Raw genomic sequence first — 21424 nt, 5'->3', positions numbered from 1 at the left:
TGGATTTAGTAAGAAATTAAAAGATTTTATGTCAGAGAGCGTCTTGGATGTAGTCCTCTATGTCAAGACAAAGAAAACTGTAATAAGGCTTAAGGATGACAAGGAAAGAAAAGCCAGATGATTTTTCAAATCTTTACAGTCAAAGACACGTCCTTGACAGAGAAAAGTACCAGGAAAGACCTTGAACATGTCTTTACCGTTTCCTCCCTGCCTTTTTTAGCTGGCTGATAATATATTTCCAATGGTTTTTGAGAGGAAACCACAAAGCTTGTGAGCATATGGACAGGAATGTTACTTGATCAGAAATATCTGCACCAACTGCTGTGGTGAGTTCGAAAAACAACCAGCACTCCGACCGCAGGCCACTACCATTCACACTCTTCTTCAACATAGGCTCTCCTACCTTATAGTTCGACTGGCAATGCAGTACTTCCACATCTTGTTTCATATAATGATGACATCAGGGCGGGCAGCAGAAAAACACATGGATGACACCGAGAGCAGGTTTCAGAAAAAAAAGTCTTAAACTGCAGCAACTGCTCGCTAAAAGCAGCAGAAGAAGAAAGAGTCTGCGCTAACTGCTTCCTCAACCACAAATTACACCCTACAGGCTTCACTTTCCATAGACGAAGCCACAGTGAGATTCATTCTTTCACTGCTAAAAGTTGCTCTGTCTGTGTCTTTCCGAAGCTCTCTCTGACCCAGTTTATGTTGGGCTCAGAGTTGCAGCTCTTGCAATCTGTCTGATGACCAAGTAAGGTAAAGGATTGGTATGTAAAGAAGAAGAAGGAGGAAAAAAATCATCCCTCTTCTTAACAAAAGCTCTCCACCCACATTGACCAACACACCAGTCCTCTTTCTCCCCTCTGCAGACACTCCTTCCCTATTGTTCCGTGCAATGCAATCTTTCACTCAGCTGGTGCTTCCAGGATGCTTATCTCCCAGCGGTGATGGGGAGACCCTGAATTCATGTGCACTTTTTTAAAGGTAAAAACGTTAAAACAAAAGAAAACACAATAAACTTTTACTCTCCATGTGTATGCTTATACCTGGGCCTAGGTCCAACAATCACTCCATTCTCAGCAGTAAGCCATGTGGGTGGGAGGGTGAACCCCAGTTCAGCAGCTGGGAAAGGCTGTTTTCAGTTACTTCTACAACCTGGCTCAAACAGCACAGCCTTAGGACACAGAAATGCTACACTAAAGCCAAACAAAATGTAATGAGTTACACCCAGTGACCAAAATATTCCGGTTACTGCAGAATTAGACGCAAAATGATCTGTTAAGAGTCTGTGGAAAAAACAACAAATAATCCAGAGAGCACTGAGTCATAGACTGAGGTCAGTTGTGTTCCAAGTTGAAGTCAAACTTTTTATAAGTATGTTTAAAAACAGCAGCTTTCATACATACAACACTTTAGTGTGCTGTACGCATATAAAGTCAAGGCATATGCAAATGAGATGAGACAGTAAGAGAATGTAGGTAAAATAGAACAACAATAAAATAGACCAAACCACAATTTTTCAAAGTATATATTTATAATAATCTTTAATTACAAACTGTAAATATTATTTTTACCAACTGAGCAACAAAGTGTGATCCCCTGTACTGGCCACAGCAACCTTATACAGGTCCTTCTCAAAATATTAGCATATTGTGATGAAGTTCATTATTTTCCATAATGTCATGATGAAAATTTAACATTCATATATTTTAGATTCATTGCACACTAACTGAAATATTTCAGGTCTTTTATTGTCTTGATACGGATGATTTTGGCATACAGCTCATGAAAACCCAAAATTCCTATCTCACAAAATTAGCATATCATTAAAAGGGTCTCTAAACGAGCTATGAACCTAATCATCTGAATCAACTAGTTAACTCTAAACACCTGCAAAAGATTCCTGAGGCCTTTAAAACTCCCAGCCTGGTTCATCACTCAAAGCCCCAATCATGGGTAAGACTGCCGACCTGACTGCTGTCCAGAAGGCCACTATTGACACCCTCAAGCAAGAGAGTAAGACACAGAAAGAAATTTCTGAACGAATAGGCTGTTCCCAGAGTGCTGTATCAAGGCACCTCAGTGGGAAGTCTGTGGGAAGGAAAAAGTGTGGCAGAAAACGCTGCACAACGAGAAGAGGTGATCGGACCCTGAGGAAGATTGTGGAGAAGGGCCGATTCCAGACCTTGGAGGACCTGCGGAAGCAGTGGACTGAGTCTGGAGTAGAAACATCCAGAGCCACCGTGCACAGGCGTGTGCAGGAAATGGGCTACAGGTGCTGCATTCCCCAGACCTGGGCTACAGAGAAGCAGCACTGGACTGTTGCTCAGTGGTCCAAAGTACTTTTTTCGGATGAAAGCAAATTCTGCATGTCATTCGGAAATCAAGGTGCCAGAGTCTGGAGGAAGACTGGGGAGAAGGAAATGCCAAAATGCCAGAAGTCCAGTGTCAAGTACCCACAGTCAGTGATGGTCTGGGGTGCCGTGTCAGCTGCTGGTGTTGGTCCACTGTGTTTTATCAAGGGCAGGGTCAATGCAGCTAGCTATCAGGAGATTTTGGAGCACTTCATGCTTCCATCTGCTGAAAAGCTTTATGGAGATGAAGATTTCATTTTTCAGCACGACCTGGCACCTGCTCACAGTGCCAAAACCACTGGTAAATGGTTTACTGACCATGGTATCACTGTGCTCAATTGGCCTGCCAACTCTCCTGACCTGAACCCCATAGAGAATCTGTGGGATATTGTGAAGAGAACGTTGAGAGACTCAAGACCCAACACTCTGGATGAGCTAAAGGCCGCTATTGAAGCATCCTGGGCCTCCATAAGACCTCAGCAGTGCCACAGGCTGATTGCCTCCATGCCACGCCGCATTGAAGCAGTCATTTCTGCAAAAGGATTCCCGACCAAGTATTGAGTGCATAACTGTACATGATTATTTGAAGGTTGACGTTTTTTGTATTAAAAACACTTTTCTTTTATTGGTCGGATGAAATATGCTAATTTTGTGAGATAGAAATTTTGGGTTTTCATGAGCTGTATGCCACAATCATCCGTATTAAGACAATAAAAGACCTGAAATATTTCAGTTAGTGTGCAATGAATCTAAAATATATGAATGTTAAATTTTCATCATGACATTATGGAAAATAATTAACTTTATCACAATATGCTAATATTTTGAGAAGGACCTGTATTTACTTAAGAGAAATTATATTATTTTACATAAACAATTGAAGGGGTGCTACAAAAACAAATGATGTCGCTTCCTAAAAAAAACAGCTTTTCAAAATAAAAGCAACATATTTGGATTCACACAGAGTTAACACTTTATGCAGGTTTGATTAAAAATTCAAAGAGGCTGAAAACATCTAAAGGGCTGAATGCGGCTCGCAGGTTGTTAAAAGTCCCGATCTGCAGTACATAGTAAAAAATAGTATAAAACATGTCATAACATAAGTGAAAATGTTAAGTATCGCCAATGTCCTAATGTAGGATTTTATTTGTGTTTCATCTTTTTATTGATTTTTTATTTAACTGGCGTTTTCGTTTTGATGATCATGCTTTTTGTGAAGCACCTTTTGATTCTTATCTGTGAAAGGTGCTACATAACAACAAATTTTATATACTATGTACTTACATACCTAATATTGCAGGCTGTTGCAGAGTTTAGGCGCATCTGGAGTAAAAGTTCAATCAGTCCAGACAGCGTGATAATGTGTTGCTGGAGGCCATATTTTCACTAATGTAACCGTTAAGCTGACAGCCAAAAAGCTGTTGCACAATTAAACCAAATACTCATAACAATCTCAAAACAGTACTTAAACAAATGTTTCCAATATATCAACAGGTTTGTTTTTTAGATTTAATAGATCACCTAAAGTTTAGGTATACAGGACAGTCAGCTATGAAAGATGAAGGAAGGAATTAATTATTCTACCACAGTTAGCGATGCTAATGGTGCTAACTGTGCTAATTACTAATGAAAGTCGGTGTCAAAAAGTTAAAAAAATCTAATCTTTGCTGCATTTCACAATAGGAAACCCCTATTTTTCTAGTATTTTGTGCAACTTCTCTGAATCTTCAATGTACACACATGATTATGGCTCTGCTCATTAACAATAATTGATTATTAATTAGAGAGGGGAAGACATGCAGCAAAGGTCAACGACAGGGATTCGAACCCGTGACGGCTGCGTCGAAGACTGTAACCCCTGTACACGGGCTGCGTGCTCCACCCCCCTGCACCACCGTTGTGCCCAAATCTTATATGATTTAATACAACTGCACAAATTGCAGCAGCACAGTTGACAGAGCCTGTGTTTTTTTCCCATGTTTGCCTATGACATCAGCGCAAAAGCAACACTAACTGTTGAAGTAAAACTATTCTGGTTGGAAAAATATTGGTGCCATGCTTGATGATGGTTATTGTTGTGCATGATTTCAAATCATTTTGACAATCCAGGGAGGTATTCTGGGGGGCTGCAGGGTTCATTATGAAGAAATGAAAAATCTGGGAATCATCAGTGTAACTGTTTTTTTTTTTATTCAAACCAAATGGGAGGATTTAGAGAGAAAACAAAATTGGACAGAGAATGGACCCTTTTGGGACCCCACAGTTGATGAAAGGTGTAGACCATGTAATGGTCTCAGTTTAATGATAAAGGCCTGTAATTTTACGTTTGATATAAATCGTAAGCTTTTGTAGAGCAACTCCTTTAATCCTCATCCTGCAGTCAACAGACAAGAATAAGATACAAGGTTGTGTGGTAAACAAAATCCAATTAACAATTCACAGAATGGGAGAAAATACACCTCTAGAAATCCATGAGCTAAAATAAACAGCAACGCTATTATTTCAAATTCAGAGAAACACAATATTGTATCTACAGATGGGGGATTCCCTGCAGGCTGGAAGCTAAAGGTGATGAATTATTAATAAATCCTGGACATACTTGTGTTTTCAGAAAGCTAATTCATTAGAAGTAAAAACTGTGTTTGAACTATGTGAGAGCAGATTAGTATACAGACAGAAAGCATGTAATTTGAAACATATTTCGCACTGCAGCTTGCCTCCGTGCATCATACATGTGCATGATGGGGGAGCTCACACAGGACATTTTAGCAAGTATATACAGTGAGCCATCTTAAATGTAGCAGAGAGAAATTGGACAAATAAAAATGAGTTTTAAATGATTTTGTTTGAGAGAAAAGCAACAGTTTCAACCATCTGAGATTGAGACCGTAGTTAAACGTTAAAGCCACATTTTTCACCAATGCAGTTACCCAATTTTGGGTTTTTTCCATCTTCTACACATACTAGAAGATGAAGTCATTGTGCAAAATGACATCAAATGCATCTCAGTTTGAGAATCTAGAGTATATGTACAGAATGTGGAGCACCATACTTTATTATTGTACACATGGCAACAAACTCAGAAGGTATAAAAAATGAATGATGAGTATCACTAAAAAAAGAAACACATAATTCTAAACCTGTGCATATTGTGAACATTTCTGCTAATGTTTACAGACAGAAATCAATATGGCATGATGATGTGATTTGCATGTCAAATAATATGTATAAACTGCAAATTTCATGTAAGCTGCAAAGAAAAAAATCAACAATGAGGAACTGATTATCCACGAGCTGAGAGGTGAACATATAGAGGTCTTAAAGAGGCAGATATAAAGACAGTCTGCTTAATGCAGCTTTCGGTTTTATAACACATGGGAAGAAAAAAAGTTATTTCGCCTTGTTTGAAGTAATGTAGTGTAGGAGGCACTTTAGCGCACAAGGAAACACTGACAGGATTACAAAAAATGTAAGAGAGCATGCAAAGCAAATACGATAGCCAGATGCAATCATTTTTAAACATACCTTTTGTAAAAGTTGTTGTGTGGGTGCAAGCACAGCACGTGCCAATAATCTAGGCAAAATGCTTTGAATTTCCACATCTTCAGGTCAGAGAATCAACAGGGTAGAAGAGTATCCAACCATATTACAAAGCATCCCCGAAGCAGAATCACAGCAGGCTGCTCATATTTTTTTTATTAGGCAGAAAATCCCAAGCAAGGACGTCAGCTCCGTCCTCCTCTCCAGCTCCAGCTTTACCACTGCCACAGGATGACAGACGGAGAGATTTCAACCCGCCCAGAACAACCACATCAGTGCTGGAAGGGTTGCAGTCTTAAGAGCCAAATAAAATGTAAAAAAAAAAACAGATCAGAAGTCCTCCTGGACTGATCTGGACTCAGTATTAATGTCTGGGATCCTCCTCCCAAAATAAGCTGTACGTCGGCTGCATTGGCTCTATTTTAAATCTTATCCAGGTCAGTCAGTTTGCCTCTGTGGACATTTCTCCGCACGTCTCGGGAACCTCTGAGACATTACGCTAAGGCCAAAGCTCGGTGCCCCTCCAGCTGGCATGGGTACTGGAATGTGTGAAAGCCCAATACAACGAGGACTTCTCCAAAACTCCCTCATTTCAGTTTGAAGCAGCTCACTATGGATCCCAAACAATGTCCTGATCTATCTCCTCCACTGCAAGAACAAACTTTCCAACTGGGTTTCTTTCCCCTTTCTTCAGCTTTAAACCATCTGCACCTTGAAACCATGAAAATTTCCTCTCAATTCCTGTCCCCTTCCCCTGCTTTTACGCGTCTTGCTCTTCCCGTCTCCCTCTCCCTGTTACAGCTACAGCCATCCACACAGGACCTCCGAAATATGTGCTGACTCCCGTTGCTGGGCAACACTACCGTACTACTGAGCTTCAAATGGAAGCCGAGCAGCCTGCAATTGGCTGGTCTTCCAACAAGGAGGGACTGGTGCAATGTTGTAAGAACCCATGAGTTCATGCAGAATCTTTGATTAAATACATTGGCTTTTAATTCTTCACTCTTTTATCATTTCCCAGTACAGAAAATGTCATGCAACAATTACAGTGAAATGCTAGTTCAATGATCAGTCTTGCACAATAATAATATTTATATGCACAATTAAACTTCAAATTTAATCATTGGGCACTTAGAAGCCACCATTTCAAGCCTAAACAGGGTGCATCTTTATCAAACACACACTCAAAATGCTGCAGCATTTAGCACTGCTTCACTGCCCTCTTCTCTAGCTAAACGGTTTTTTTATTTGAATACGAGCAAAGTGCATTTCTCTCTTTGGTTGGGATGCAGTGCCATGCTGCAGTGCCACTGTGACCCAGCAGCCGTGGGAAACAGGCGTGGATGGAGGGCCTCTCATCAATATTCAGCGACTCTCAGTGTCCACAAACACTGAGGATTGCATGGATCTACACAGATGAGCACACACTAATACGCATACCAGAGTACGACAAGCATGCATTAATACGTGTATGTGTTAGTGTAATTGCTAGTATGATCTGTTGGGTCTGACAAATTGACTGCTGCGTGACTCTTTCCACACAACTCCTGGCAAAACTCGGTCACGCATATTACAGATTATGGCAGGGTGCTCCACATACACTCTTGAAAGTAGGGATGCAACGACACTTGCTGTTATTAAAGAACTAAGATTTATTTTGTTAAAGTGAAGTCTGCCTCAGGAAGTGCCATCTAATTGCTGTCAGCCTATGACTTTGTCTGGTGAATTAAGTATAGCTATTATTTTGAGCCCCAATATGAAGGTGTGTGCCTTAAGCTCAATGACATTAATCTTTAATTATGATATAAAGCAAGGGATTTCTGAGTTGCCCTGCTGGGTTGACAGAGTTGGCAAATGAGTAACTCATCAGGCTGACAGTTTATAGGAATAAGGTTTGTGTGACAAGCATTTTTACTTGTAAACAATCTGTGGTATTAAATTGACTAATAAAAACCCCTTAAATCAGATGATATAAAGTTAGCTGCACCTTCATCTTATTACCACACATTACTGGGCTTTGGTATTTATTTATTGTACTTAAGTATTTTATTTTATTTTTGTTTTATTCTATTCTATTATTAATACCTGTTTTTGCACATTTACCTTGTTCTTCTTTGACTGCACATTTTCCTATCTATCTGCACCCTACTTGTGTGTTACTAAGAGCTGCTGTAAGAAAGTCTATCTTATCTTATCTCATCTTCTGGTGACATTGCCAGTAAATATACAGATAGCAGTCTGCATGTGTTTTGCGGGACCAGGATGATCTTTCAGTCACATAGGTGCAACATTGTGAAGATAAAACTATATTTCAATTCAATTGATATGGTGCTTTTTATGCTTTGAAAGTCGCTTATTTGTGCATTTGAATATTTTTGAAGGACAACTGTCTGTTGTAGTTGGAGAATGAGGTCAGGAATGAAGAGACCAGAAGGTCATATACTGATGAATTCTGAATATATCATAAAATGACTCCAGCATGTTGCTCGTGTAGAGCGCATTCTATGCAGTGCTGTTCTAGAGTCTTGCACAGGTGCATCAGTTTTTTTTTTTTTTACTCCTTTTCCTTTAGCTTCATAAACTAGCTTATGTTGTCCGGATGAAACCTTTATTGGTTTTAATGATTACCAGGATAGCAGTATAGTATTAGTATTACTGCTGCAGCAAACAATTATTTTAGTAATCGTATATTCTGTCGATTGTGCTGGTGATTGATCGAGTAATCTGATGAAAAATTGGCAGATTTTTCATTTAACGACTTGAGCTTATTTTATGAGTAATAAAGATACGTGAACAAGAAAATGCAGTAGACAAATAATTCAGTTCCTGTAAAAAAAAAAAAAAAAAAAATCTACATTTTGTGGATAACTTAGTCTCGTGGAGTCGGGGGTCCACAGCTGCAGCGGATGTTTCCGGCTCTGGTGTAGCAGCATGGAGGACGTGCTATCATGGTTTCATGTTCATGTTTTCTTTTCTGTTAAGTTTAAAGTGACCCCCACACTTTTGATACTTCCTGTCATTTTCTCTGCACTTTTTTTTTACCCTTTTACGTCTTTCTCCATAACTGCACTTGGTATCCATTCATCGTTAGCGGACGTGAGACCCTTGTGCAACTCATAAACCCACCTAGCCGGAACACAGTGCGCTGAAAGGTTGAACAGAATTTAACAAAGCCTCGAAGAAAATCATTTGCCTCTATGAATTTTAGCAATTGAGGAACTGGAAGCATTCGAAGAACAGTTCTAGCCCTACTTAGTAAAATAAATTAATAGTTTTAATGAAATTTAAATTAAAAACTATGTTGTGTGATGACTGCATGAATAACTGACTTTTTGTTGTTCATCAAAACCCAGCATCACAGATGCTGTCCCATATGTAAGCAGAAGATCACAGAGTATTAAATGTGGCTTTATTTTGGACTTTATAAATACACAAGGAAGACTTTTGAAGATGTTTTTGTTCTCATTGTATTCAAAAGGAGGTGGCTCTAGCTACCAAGTGGCTGCTGCTATATAAGCAATCATTTACCTTGATTTTTACCCTCTTCAATGTGGTCTGGTTTGTCTGTTTTACTTGTTACCTTAGCTTTGATTTCCTGTACTAACAGGGTCTGTTTATACTCGACAGGATAGCCAATAGAATGATACAAGCTTGCAAAATCGTGCTAACAGAAATCTGTTCAGAAATTTTCTTCGAATTAAATACTCTTAAATGCTTTTTTTAACACCAGTGTTTTTACGTATGGAAGCTGTGATAAATCAGTCATGATTTTATTGCACAGAAATCGCGATGTGAAATGTTTTCCATTTTGCTCACCTCTACTTTGGCCACTTTTACTTGTTAGCACCAGATCAATACTACTGATGAGAACAATCACTTCTTTTTAAACGCATCTTCAACACAATGCCACTGCTGTTTGTGGTGCTTTCTTACCAGAGGTTGCACCCACAATCAATCCTACAGCAACATAATATAGATAAAAGTTTTGAGTGTTTTGTGTGGAAGCATTTTAGGTACTCTGTTGAAAAATAAAAACTGTGCCAGACAAGATAGAATGTTTTGTACTCACTGTGAAAATAGAAAGATGTGCTCACCATTAGATGCTAATGGCAGTAAAAGTTGGAGTAAATTATTCAGCAGGGTTAACAGATTCTGTAAAACACAGTGAGCTATTTGTGAATCTTTTACTCTGTAAAACTGAAACAATAATGGGACTCTTGGTCTCACAACTAAAACTTTCCCTTGTCCTCAGGAAACACAGTATCCTTTGCTTTCACCCGCTACAGCCGTCTTATCTGATGATCTGATAAAAATAGGAAATGTTAAAATAATTCTCCATTTTACCTATGTTATATTTGTTGGAAACTAATCGAGACTATTAGTTGAATATTACTGGATCATATTTTTAAAGGACAATAGTGCTGGATACAAAAGGCATTGAACACAATAAAATCACTTTACAAAAGAGGGAGCGCTTTAAATTTCTCTGTCCAAAAGCTAAAAATGTCTGTCACTCAAGTAGAAACCTTTTAGTTCCTTTCTTTCTAATTCATGAAATGTTGGTGAGGTGAGTGGATCTCTAAACCCTGCAGAGTCTGTCAGTCAAAAGTCCGAGCAGGAATATTTTTATTCATATTGCATAAAAAGAAAAGCTATTTTTTTTTATTTTGGCTGAAAGAGATTAGCAAACGTGTGTAGAGCACAACTGGTTTTTGTTTTGGTGGTCCAAAATGGCAGGCATGAATTTGAGATGAAAGCTGCCTCTTAAATGGACATTTTTCCACTTCCAGCATTGCACCAGTCTACCTGGCAAGTTTTGCCAGCTGCAGTCCACACCGCATGACATAAGACCAGGGGTTGCTGTAAAAAAAATACCTAACTACCAGTGCTTTTGGGTTAAAGTAAAGAAAATAACACATGGCAGAAACTTGATTAAAAGTTCAAAGATAGATATTAGGAATCTTACAGATATAGATTTGGGGTCCCAATCCAGGCAATTTTAAATGATTGGTATCAGACAAACCTTGGTACCGCCTACTGTTTGTGATATTCTGAGGCGCACCTCTAGCAGGCCATGCGTCTAGATGTGGTGTGTCCAATAAAAAAATTAATAAATCACATCCTATCTTCATGAACACGGCTTTCAAAATTCTTATTATGGGCCATGCACATTATTTTGTTTATCTAAAAAATATGGATTTTGAATTAGTAACATAATTCAATGTATATGCTTTTAACCCTGTACAATTGCGGTGATAGTGAAAGAGAGACTGTACTGGCAGCTGCAGCTCCCAGTCTGTTATAGAAGATAACAGACTTATGATAACAGACAGATGATGGCAGAAGAGAGAGTGTGATCTCTTCTACCATCATCTGCTGGGGAAGCAGCATCAGAGCCAGGGACTTAAAAAAGCTCAACAAGCTGATAAAGGCTGGCTCTGTTCTGGGGACTCCTCTGGAACCTCTGGAGATCATTGTGCAAAGAAGAATCCTTCATAAAATGAAGAACATTATGGAGAACCCTGAGCATCCTCTTCATGAGACTGTTGTACAACAACAGTCAGAGGCTTCTTCAGATCTGCTGTAAAACAGACAGCTACAGGAGATCCTTCCTGCCCACAGCCATCAGCATCTACAACAACTCTTTAAAGAAACCTGCATAATATGAGCTACAACAAGATTTAATTTCCCTTTTGGTAATAATAAGGTTTTTTTTTAATTGAACTGAATTAAACTTATCAACCATTATTTTAAATGAAACATGAATGAAAACAATGCCAGGAAAGACTGTAGTGAAGGTTTGTCATTAAATGTATGACAAAGAGCTTTAGATTGCCTTTCTACAGGGGTTGGAGAATGAAACTGAAACATCTGGTTTTAGACCACAATAATTTATTAGTATGGTGTAGGGCCTCCTTTTGCGGCCAATACAGTGTCAATTCATCTTGGGAATGACATATACAAGTCCTGCACAGTGGTCAGAGGGATTTTAAGCCATTCTTCTTGCAGGATAGTGGCCAGGTCACTACGTGATACTGGTGGAGGAAAACGTTTCCTGACTCGCTCCTCCAAAACACCCCAAAGTGGCTCAATAATATTTAGATCTGGTGACTGTGCAGGCCATGGGAGATGTTCAACTTCACTTTCATGTTCATCAAACCAATCTTTCACCAGTCTTGCTGTGTGTATTGGTGCATTGTCATCCTGATACACGGCACCGCCTTCAGGATACAATGTTTGAACCATTGGATGCACATGGTCCTCAAGAATGGTTCGATAGTCCTTGGCAGTGATGCGCCCATGTAGCACAAGTATTGGGCCAAGGGAATGCCATGATATGGCAGCCCAAACCATCACTGATCCACCCCCATGCGTCACTCTGGGCATGCAACAGTCTGGGTGGTACGCTTCTTTGGGGCTTCTCCACACCGTAACTCTCCTGGATGTGGGGAAAACAGTAAAGGTGGACTCATCAGAGAACAATACATGTTTCACATTGTCCACAGCCCAAGATTTGCGCTCCTTACACCATTGAAACCGACGTTTGGCATTGGCATGAGTGACCAAAGGTTTGGCTATAGCAGCCTGGCCGTGTATATTGACCCTGTGGAGCTCCTGATGGACAGTTCTGGTGGAAACAGGAGAGTTGAGGTGCACATTTAATTCTGCCGTGATTTGGGCAGCCATGGTTTTATGATTTTTGGAAACAATCTGGGTTATCACCCAGACATCCCTTTCAGACAGCTTCCTCTTGCGTCCACAGTTAATCCTGTTGGATGTGGTTCATCCTTCTTGGTGGTATGCTGACATTACCCTGGATACCGTGGCTCTTGATACATCACAAAGACTTGCTGTCTTGGTCACAGATGCGCCAGCAAGACGTGCACCAACAATTTGTCCTCTTTTGAACTCTGGTATGTCACCCATAATGTTGTGTGCATTTCAACATTTTGAGCAAAACTGTGCTCTTACCCTGCTAATTGAACCTTCACACTCTGCTCTTACTGGTGCAATGTGCAATCAATGAAGACTGGCTACCAGGCTGGTCCAATTTACCCATGAAACCTCCCACACTAAAATGACAGGTGTTTCAGTTTCATTGTCCAACCCCTGTAGGTCAATATGGGTAAAAAATGCAGAAAATATCAATGATTTGTCAATTTTTTTCGGAAGTCTAAAATCCCCAATGCACTGCACTGCAGGGGGATCAAAACAAATCCTCCCCGTTTCAGACATCAAAAGGCTAAAACCATCAGTCTGGCTTGTTCACAATGTGCCCACTGCATTGCCGTTTTACACTGATGTATAGTGATCCAGGCTGATATTAAGGCTGGGGAGAAAAGAGAGCACACATCCCTCAAAGGCACCGTTGTCTGCCCTGTGGATTTCACAATGGCTCACTTTGGGCAAGACTCGAGTAGTCAATAAACACATCAATGGAAAATGGTTCCCAATGCATAGGAGGAAGAGGCACACAAAGAGTGAAAAGAAAAACAGGACATAAAGAAGTCCCTCTCATTCTCTGAAACTAATTTGAACCTGATGGAAACACGTTGCATTATTTCTGACTGGGTAATAATTCTTTAACATTTTAACATTTTACATTAAAAGAAGTGGAAGAAAATGCATGCTGGAGTTATACCAAGGTTCATTAAAGAGCCTGAGCTCATATTAATGCCTTTGTGATAAAAAGTGTAGAAAAATGTGTTAGAAAAGTTCACCCCCTGGTGGTCGACTGTAGCAGCTTGCATGCTTTAAAAGCTAAGGAGCCAATGAGCTGGTGGTGTGATCGGAGGAATGAGTCTGATGGATTTGGGAATTTGTCCCGACTGCGTTATCACACAAGGCTGCATATACCTTATTAATTTTTTTATTCAAACAGGATCATTCAGTGAACACTAGATGGGTAGAATCACATTGCGTTTATTGTTCAAAAATAATCTGTTATTATAAGAAGAAAATTATGATCATGGAAATGTAGAAATGTCACCCTCACCAAGTGACCATGCAGTCATGCCTCCTCTTGTGTAATAGACAAAATCCCACTGTATGCACTCAGCATGGCGATGCTGTTGATGGCACAAGAAAAGGTTCAACATTTGCCTGCATGGTTGTCTGCCCTGTGTGTGTATGTTTTTCTGTAGCTATTGATTGGGCTTTTCCTGACTGATTCATATTTCAAGGTTTCCTTGTCGACAGACCAACCAATTCTGATAGAAAAAAACCCAACATAATTCAGTCACTAACTATAGCACAAGAGAAAAATGCTCTCCAGATTCTTTGAAAGAGCAGTAGTTTTGAATCCAGCTATCCCCATTATCCCAAATGTATGTACCAAAACATGTGCATCTAATCTTTACTTGATTGTTGTTAAGTGCATGAAAGCACATGCTGCTGGTTTTGTGTATTTATAAACTGAACATGAGAGTTTTTAGTTTTGATATATTAAATAAATACAGAGAAAGTAACAAAGAGATTTCTAAACATTTAGCTTGCAGATCACTTATCAGAGACGATTAAGGTAAAACTGGCAAATTTCAATCTCTGGCTGATAGATTAATGCAGCATCTGCATCTATGATAAACTGGTGACATGTCCAGAGTTCTGCCTCGGTGCAGAAATACCACAGGCCCAGATTCAAACTTATTACCTTCTTGGTGTAAGGCAACGGTGCTAACAGCTGTGCCACCATGCAGCTCTTACATGGGGCAATCTTGCAAAAACATTTCAGAACAGTGTGAATGAATTCAAGCTCACACATATCCTACAGTACAACTGTTTAGCCGTTAGCCTTAAAGCCGCCATGTAGAACGGAGAGAGGGAAAGAGATGACAGAACCAAATGTTAGTAGGGAGAAAGTAAAAAAGACTTATAAAAGAGGATAACTGCAAACTAACTGATTAAGGGTAGCCGTTCCAATGTTATATGTAGGTCCCATTTTACAGCAAGGCACACATAGAAAAGGCTGCATCTGTCAAAGAACAACAGAATGGGCGGCAGATGTACAATCAGTTTAAAACTGTGAGATAGGCTTAAAAATAGCTTTCATATCAATAAGTGCAAATGCACTGGGAACACTGCACATTATATTCCTCAACAAAATGAATTTATTACATTTAACACTCCACAGAAAGTGAGAAAAATGTTTATTAGGGTGTTTAAAAAAGTGTCTACGTTTTGCTTTACAAACTCATACATTTACTGCATAAACCTTTAACTGCTTGAAGGTTTAGCTTTCCTGTGGATCACTGAACTAATATTTAGCTGTATAACCACTGTTTTTGAGAAGCACATCTGTGTCGCATGGAGTCAGCCAGTTTCTGACAGGTATTCCAGTCCAGTATAATTGGACTACATTCCACAATTCATCTGTATTTCTCAGGTTCATCTCAGAAACTTAATGTTGATGTCACCACACAAGTCTTCAATTGAATTAAGGTCCAGAAATTAGGCTGGCCCTCAATTACATTAATCTTGTTGGTCTGGATCCAAGATGCTGCTCACCTACCAGTGTGTTTAGGGTTGTTGTCCTGTTGAAAACAGCCACTGAAAAGACTCTCTTTCTCTTTGGCAAATGTCAACATAATCTGAAGTATTTTGATGTATTCAAACTGATCCATGATTCCTGGGAAGCGATAAATAGGTCAAACACTACAGTCAAAAAAGAGCAAACATCCCCATATCGTGATGCCTGAGCCACAATGCTGCACTGTGTACTGAGGTTTGAATTCAGCATTTGCAAGTTATCTGACAAACTGTCTGTGTCTCCTATGCCCTTCAAGAAAAAAAATTTCATCAGTCCATAAAATGTTGCATTACTTCTCTTCAGGTGTAGGTCTCTGCTGTTTGGAATGTTTTGAAAAACCTGACTGCCTACAGGAGCCATTCCCCCAACCCTGAGCAGAAAGAAGAGAGCAGGAAGAGAGCAGCTAAAATCTCTGCAAAGCCCACACACCCTGAACACAAACTGTTTAGGCTTTTACCTTTCAGGCCAGTGCTACAGAGCGCTGTCTGCTAAAACCAACCGCCACACAGACAGTTTCTTCCCCCAGGCTGTTTTTTTGATGAACACTTGACAGTCAGTCCTAGAACAACACCATGCATACTCGGACTGATCTCAAATTATATTCTTTTGTAAAGACTATTGTGCATATATTCTATATTGTAAATATATTCTTTATCCCACTATTAAATATACCAAAAAAATATCTTCACCGAGAGCAGTGTGCCAGAATCAAATTCCTGGTTTGTCTGTACAAACTTGGCAATAAAGCTGATTCTGAGATTTTCAGAGAGAAATGCACTACTACCAGCATGTACACAATTTGCTGCCTGCTTCCCTAACTGAGGGCCACATTTTTAACACAGAATCAGCAACTTGTATGTCATGACTGTTTGGTTCTGCTGATTTTCTATTACTCTACTACGCCAGATGGTAAATTATTTGAACCAGAAACACGAATTGTTATACATGTTTGTCTGAACAGGATTATAATGGAGTCAGTATTAACACATTAATATCATTTACCATTGAAATCCTAACAGGATTCTAACAGGATCATGGCTCATTGTGATGCACAGGAAAAAAATGTATACAGAAATTTAGCAGTCATGAAAGAGAACCCATGTGTGACCAGAATATGTCATTCTGAAACATCCAGAATATACTTTTTACACACTACTGGACCTTGTTTAATGACAACCCAGTGTAGAGAAAACCGAGAAAATGCTCGCTCCCTTCTTAATCTGGCCCCCTTTGTATAACATTGCTGTTCACAAACATATCCTTGTGTGCATCCAAAGGAACAAAATGTTCTGGAAATGCATCCTTTTCCGTTGCATCCTACTCTTCTCCGTGCTGTCGCTTCTGACGATGCCATTGGCAAAGGCAGGGGCTTATCATAGGGCATTTCAAACTACGGATGCATCAGTAAGCACCTCTCCCCCGAGGAAAGTTTAATTCAGTGAGATGCTCTGCAGCCACCGCTGGTTTTTTACCATCCTTACACATGGCTGACGCAGCTCCAGCTGCAGACTCAGCCCCTGGAAGCTGAAAGCCACATGACAGATGTCCTGCAGTTGAAGTTCTTGTTTGGAAGTGACTGCTTTTCAAGTTGCACTGGAGCTGATTGAAGTTTATACAAAACACAGTGTGACTGATGTGTCATCCCTTTTCATTTATTTCTGACTGAATGAAGCAAATTCCTACAGATTACATTATGCTCTCATCCAATCTGTTCTGTTCAGAGAACTATTGATGGAGCTAGAGAGGAAATGTCATATGAAGGTCCTACTAAACTCAGAAAAATAGGAATGGACTGAGCTGTGCTTTATAGGGTCCTTGGCATAAAGACTCATTTCTAACAAAAATGACTATGTCCACTTTGCAGAAGTTTATCACAATAAAAAGGAATTGCTGATATCAAACTGATTTCCGATTTAACAACTGCTTCACAATCTGCTCTGTAGCATTATGGTCTGTATCTTCTGATTCCATGTGAGCTGACAGCAGCCTCAATGCCAGACCGTGTGCTTGCACTGCACAACCTTGGATAGTGTTGTTGTCTTATGCCATGAGACCATGCATCCTACAGTTGCTGCCTGCAGTAGAGGCATATTCAGAGCAGCGCTGCCAGTTGTGTACTCCCTTAGTCTGCAGACCAAGCACACTCTGTTGTCAAAAGGCTCAGGCTTATAGCAAAGGAATGTGTCGTCAGTGCCTTACAGCTCTGGTGACGCACAGTATTTTTCATCATCGCTGGCGTCACTTGAACAGGAGCACTGCATTAAGTATGATTCTGCCAGGGATGGGCGACAAGGGCATTCCTCCTGGAAACGTTTCATGGCACGGCAGCCCTCTGAGGATACATGACATTATACCACATGAAGGGTAAAGCCCATCGATGTTTATCTGTGGATGAAATGGTACGGCTTCTGCAAGGTGCTGATTTGGTGATGATGGAATGCAGTTATGGGTAGAAAAAATAACCAATGCACTTTGATCAGATCAGAAGACTATTTAAAGATATCATTGTTCTTTTTTCAGCCGAAGTTACACAACAACTGAATAATGTACTTGGGATAGTCATGCTGGGTTAAATATCTAAAAATTTAATTCATCCACTGGATATAATTAACTTACTGTGCAATATAAAACTACAGCCCAAGGTGAAGCTAAATAGTATTTTCTACACCTGCAAAATGTATCACAACTAAACATGCACCAATCTACCAATGATGTGGCCAGTTTTCAGCTTGATGAGCTCTTACCAGGAATGGGCTGGTTGGAAACTCAAATATTCAACTTCTTTCTGTTCAGTGAATGCAATATACTATAAGGCCATGCTGACAGCGACACTCTTTGCTGTGGATGCTATTTCTGAGGAAAAAAGTTGCTCTGTTTTATATCGTTGAAGTTTAATGGAACATATTGGATTTGGAAAAGTTCCCATAATCTTTACAAATGTCAGAGTTAAGATAGAATGTACATCCACATTCTCTAGGGAACACATATCAGAAAATATTGTTTTTGCAATGCTAGCAGTGCCAACCACACTAATTGCCAAGATGCCAAAAGCCCAACAAAAATAAAATGAAAAGTAGTTTGTACAGAACTGAACAACACAACTTGCATCAACCTGTTCTTTGGAGCAGCATCTTTGTCTGTCAAAAAAAGAGATGTCTTGACTTTAAAGCTCAGGAAACATCTCTAATTCTAGCCCTCCAGTGTCGGAATCCAGAGGGGCATGGAGCTGCCAGCGAGGATAAAATGTCAATTTCAGCAGAACATTTGTGCATCCAACTCCAGTTACTGGCAAGACACTGTCTCTTTTACTCCCAATTCTACTCTGTCCTACACCAACCAATGTTAGACCAAATAATCAATTTGCACGAGACTTTCATCTTTGTGAGGATTGTCCCCTGGCCTGGTCATGTCACTTTGTACGGTTAAAGCTTTTCTTGGATTGAAACAGAGACAAAGGAAGAGATCAACCACTGCAGGAACAATGTCCTATTGCTTAATGTGCTGCTGCTGCAAAAACAAAAAACAACTATATCCTATTTAAGCATGCAGTAAAATCGTACACTACCAAACAAAACAAAAAATGTCATATAGAAATTTGATAATACGAGCAAACCATTAATGCATCCATGTCTGGTGTACACAGGAAAAGATGCAAGGAAGTGATTTAAGAGACTAAAAGAGCAGCAGTAGCAGTTTCCCTATGAAAGAATCAGTGGAGACCCGTGAAGGTCTCACATTCATTAAGATGACTGATCCTCATGTATCATGGCATGACAGGGTAATTCAACGTTTCCCATCAGCTTGTACAGGCATGTAAAAAATATATGCACAGAACACACTGACTATAACAGAATATTTAAGATAGATCTGCAGAAAAAATAAGGCTGAAAAACATAATTTAGCTGATCGTATTGTGCTCAAGACAAGAGGTATGAAGAATTGTTACACAACTGCCCACTAGTAATAAAAACCAACTGGGCAACAAAAACAGGTATAATACATCTCGTCAACCTTTCATCCTAGCTCGGTTACCAGATGGTTTACTTGGGGAGAATTGCCAGCTTTGCACACACTGACTGTGCAGGATCCCAAAATAAAATGAAAAACCCAGCCGCATTTTGCACACACTCAAGCAAAATTATGAGCTTTGCCACACAAACACACACACACACACACACACACATACACACACACAAACACACACACTGTACCAATCGCACAAGACCACAATCACTCCCACAAAAATAGTCTGAAAGGGACTCATGTGCCCAGTACGAGCTGTCACAGCATCATGCAGAAATGAGTCATGTTTCCCTGGCTCCCCGAGGCTCTATAAGCATCCCTCACATGACTCTGCTGTGATCAAGGCTACAACGGCACCTTCACAAACACAAAACAGCCTTGAGGTGTTATCACGTTACATGAACACACATGGCATTCACGGTGCTTTTGGAAACTGCCATTCACACAAAAGCGCGCTGCACTATGCCACCCTTCCCCAGAACACAGACATTGTTTACAAAGAACACAGGAAGGGAACAAGAGAGGACATGGCAAGGTCTGAAAGCTGTGAGTGATTCAGCATGGACACTGGGTAAACGGTGTTTTCCTCTGCCACCCACTTGACTGCTCTGCCTGTGAATGGGAGCTGCACCAGTGCCGCCCAGGCAGGCGACCCCTCCTATCTACCTGTTTTTACCATGTTTACAACAATCTGGCTTTACTCACATGTCATAGAGCCGGTAGCCCATGGCAGAGCCTGGTCTGCTCGGGTGGGACCCAGGGTCTCGTGTTCTCCGGGGGTCCGTGCTGCTCACCACAGCGCGCCACACGCTTGGCTTGTCCATCCTGTCTTCTGGTGAACGGGATGCGACAGTGAAACGGCGTGCACACACGGGCTCACTCGTACTCACTCTCCTTCCCAGTCACAAACATGGGCTGCCACAGAGCAGTGCGTGCGTGATGTAATGAGGAGCATCTAAGAGGCTGGTGGGTGGGTGTGGAGGGATAGAGGACCAGTAAGAAAGGAGGAGGTAAGGGGTGGGGATGTGGAGAGCAGGAGCTAAAGGAGCTGTCTGATGTGCAGTCTCTGTTCTAAATCATAAAGGATAATTGGTAATTCTTCATAGGTAGGAGTGCCAGTGGTGACTGCCACACATAAATAAATAAAAAGAGGATACAACCTGAAGGGGTGTTTGCAGTGAGGTTTACTGGGATTATGGTGCATCTTAAAGATACGGGGAAGCATCTGCGGATACGTCTATCCACCCGCTCATCTACTCCCAGTAGTATGGTCCTCAGATGGGGCCATTTGATTGGCTGCATGGTCTCCATAGAAACAAGAGGCTGTGTCAGAGGTAGGGCTCATTATCATGCCTCCTATTGCCCCTCCTTCCCATTTTCTGTTTTCTCTCCCTCCCTTCATATTTATTTTCTCCTCAAACACTCAGGTCCCTACCACCCCACACCATCCGTCTCTCTACTGGAAACAATGCTTTTTGTCTGCAGAGTCCTTTTACATTCTCATTATGATACACAAAGCTAGTAATACCTACTGGGTATACTTATTTTATTTGTTACATTTGGGAAAAATACAGATCAAATAAAGTTGATGGACTGAGGTGTCAGCTGGGGAGCAGGGTGATCGGCTGTGACAAATAATTAGCCAGTCAGAAATAACAAAAATATATTTTTCCAGTTATGAAACGTACCATTCAAAAGTGCCACCACAACAACAATACTCCTCGGAAGGGAGTTTATTAATGAGGGAAATCTAATTTTAGAAATAGGGAAATACAAAGTAAAGTGTTTTCAGTATCATTGAGGTGTTTAAAAAGAAGTCAGGAAGAAGCACAAAAGCTGTTGTAAGTTAAACTCAGCACAAAAAGGTAAGGAAGTTTGTGTTTGTTTGGTTGATTATTTCTTCGTGATGATAAATCTTCCTGGCAATACACCTCATTCTATCTAAAAGCCTATTTATTTCCCTTTAAAGAGGCCACAT

The 21424-nt window shown here is 40.3% G+C and overlaps 1 protein-coding gene across 9 annotated transcripts in view; it reads right to left on the bottom strand.

The window, feature by feature from the left end:
- Positions 1-21424, bottom strand: part of LOC124868191 (IQ motif and SEC7 domain-containing protein 1-like) — a 147866-nt gene that overhangs the window by 58047 nt on the left and 68395 nt on the right. Inside the window, exon 1 of one of the 9 annotated variants that reach the window (XM_047365134.1) lies at positions 20152-20464. The exons of 6 other annotated variants lie outside the window; for them this stretch is intronic. In XM_047365134.1, the coding sequence (XP_047221090.1) occupies positions 20152-20270 (119 nt within the window). In that variant the 5' untranslated portion in view covers positions 20271-20464. Of the gene's footprint in view, positions 1-403; positions 566-5882; positions 6630-20151; positions 20465-21424 lie in introns of those variants that run through there. 2 more of the 9 variants (XM_047365153.1, XM_047365170.1) reach the window with 2 other exon arrangements.

The sequence above is a fragment of the Girardinichthys multiradiatus genome, chromosome 1 (genome assembly GCF_021462225.1).
Source record: "Girardinichthys multiradiatus isolate DD_20200921_A chromosome 1, DD_fGirMul_XY1, whole genome shotgun sequence".
In the NCBI taxonomy this organism is placed as follows: domain Eukaryota; kingdom Metazoa; phylum Chordata; class Actinopteri; order Cyprinodontiformes; family Goodeidae; genus Girardinichthys; species Girardinichthys multiradiatus.
This window is presented reverse-complemented; position numbering and strand designations above follow the sequence as displayed.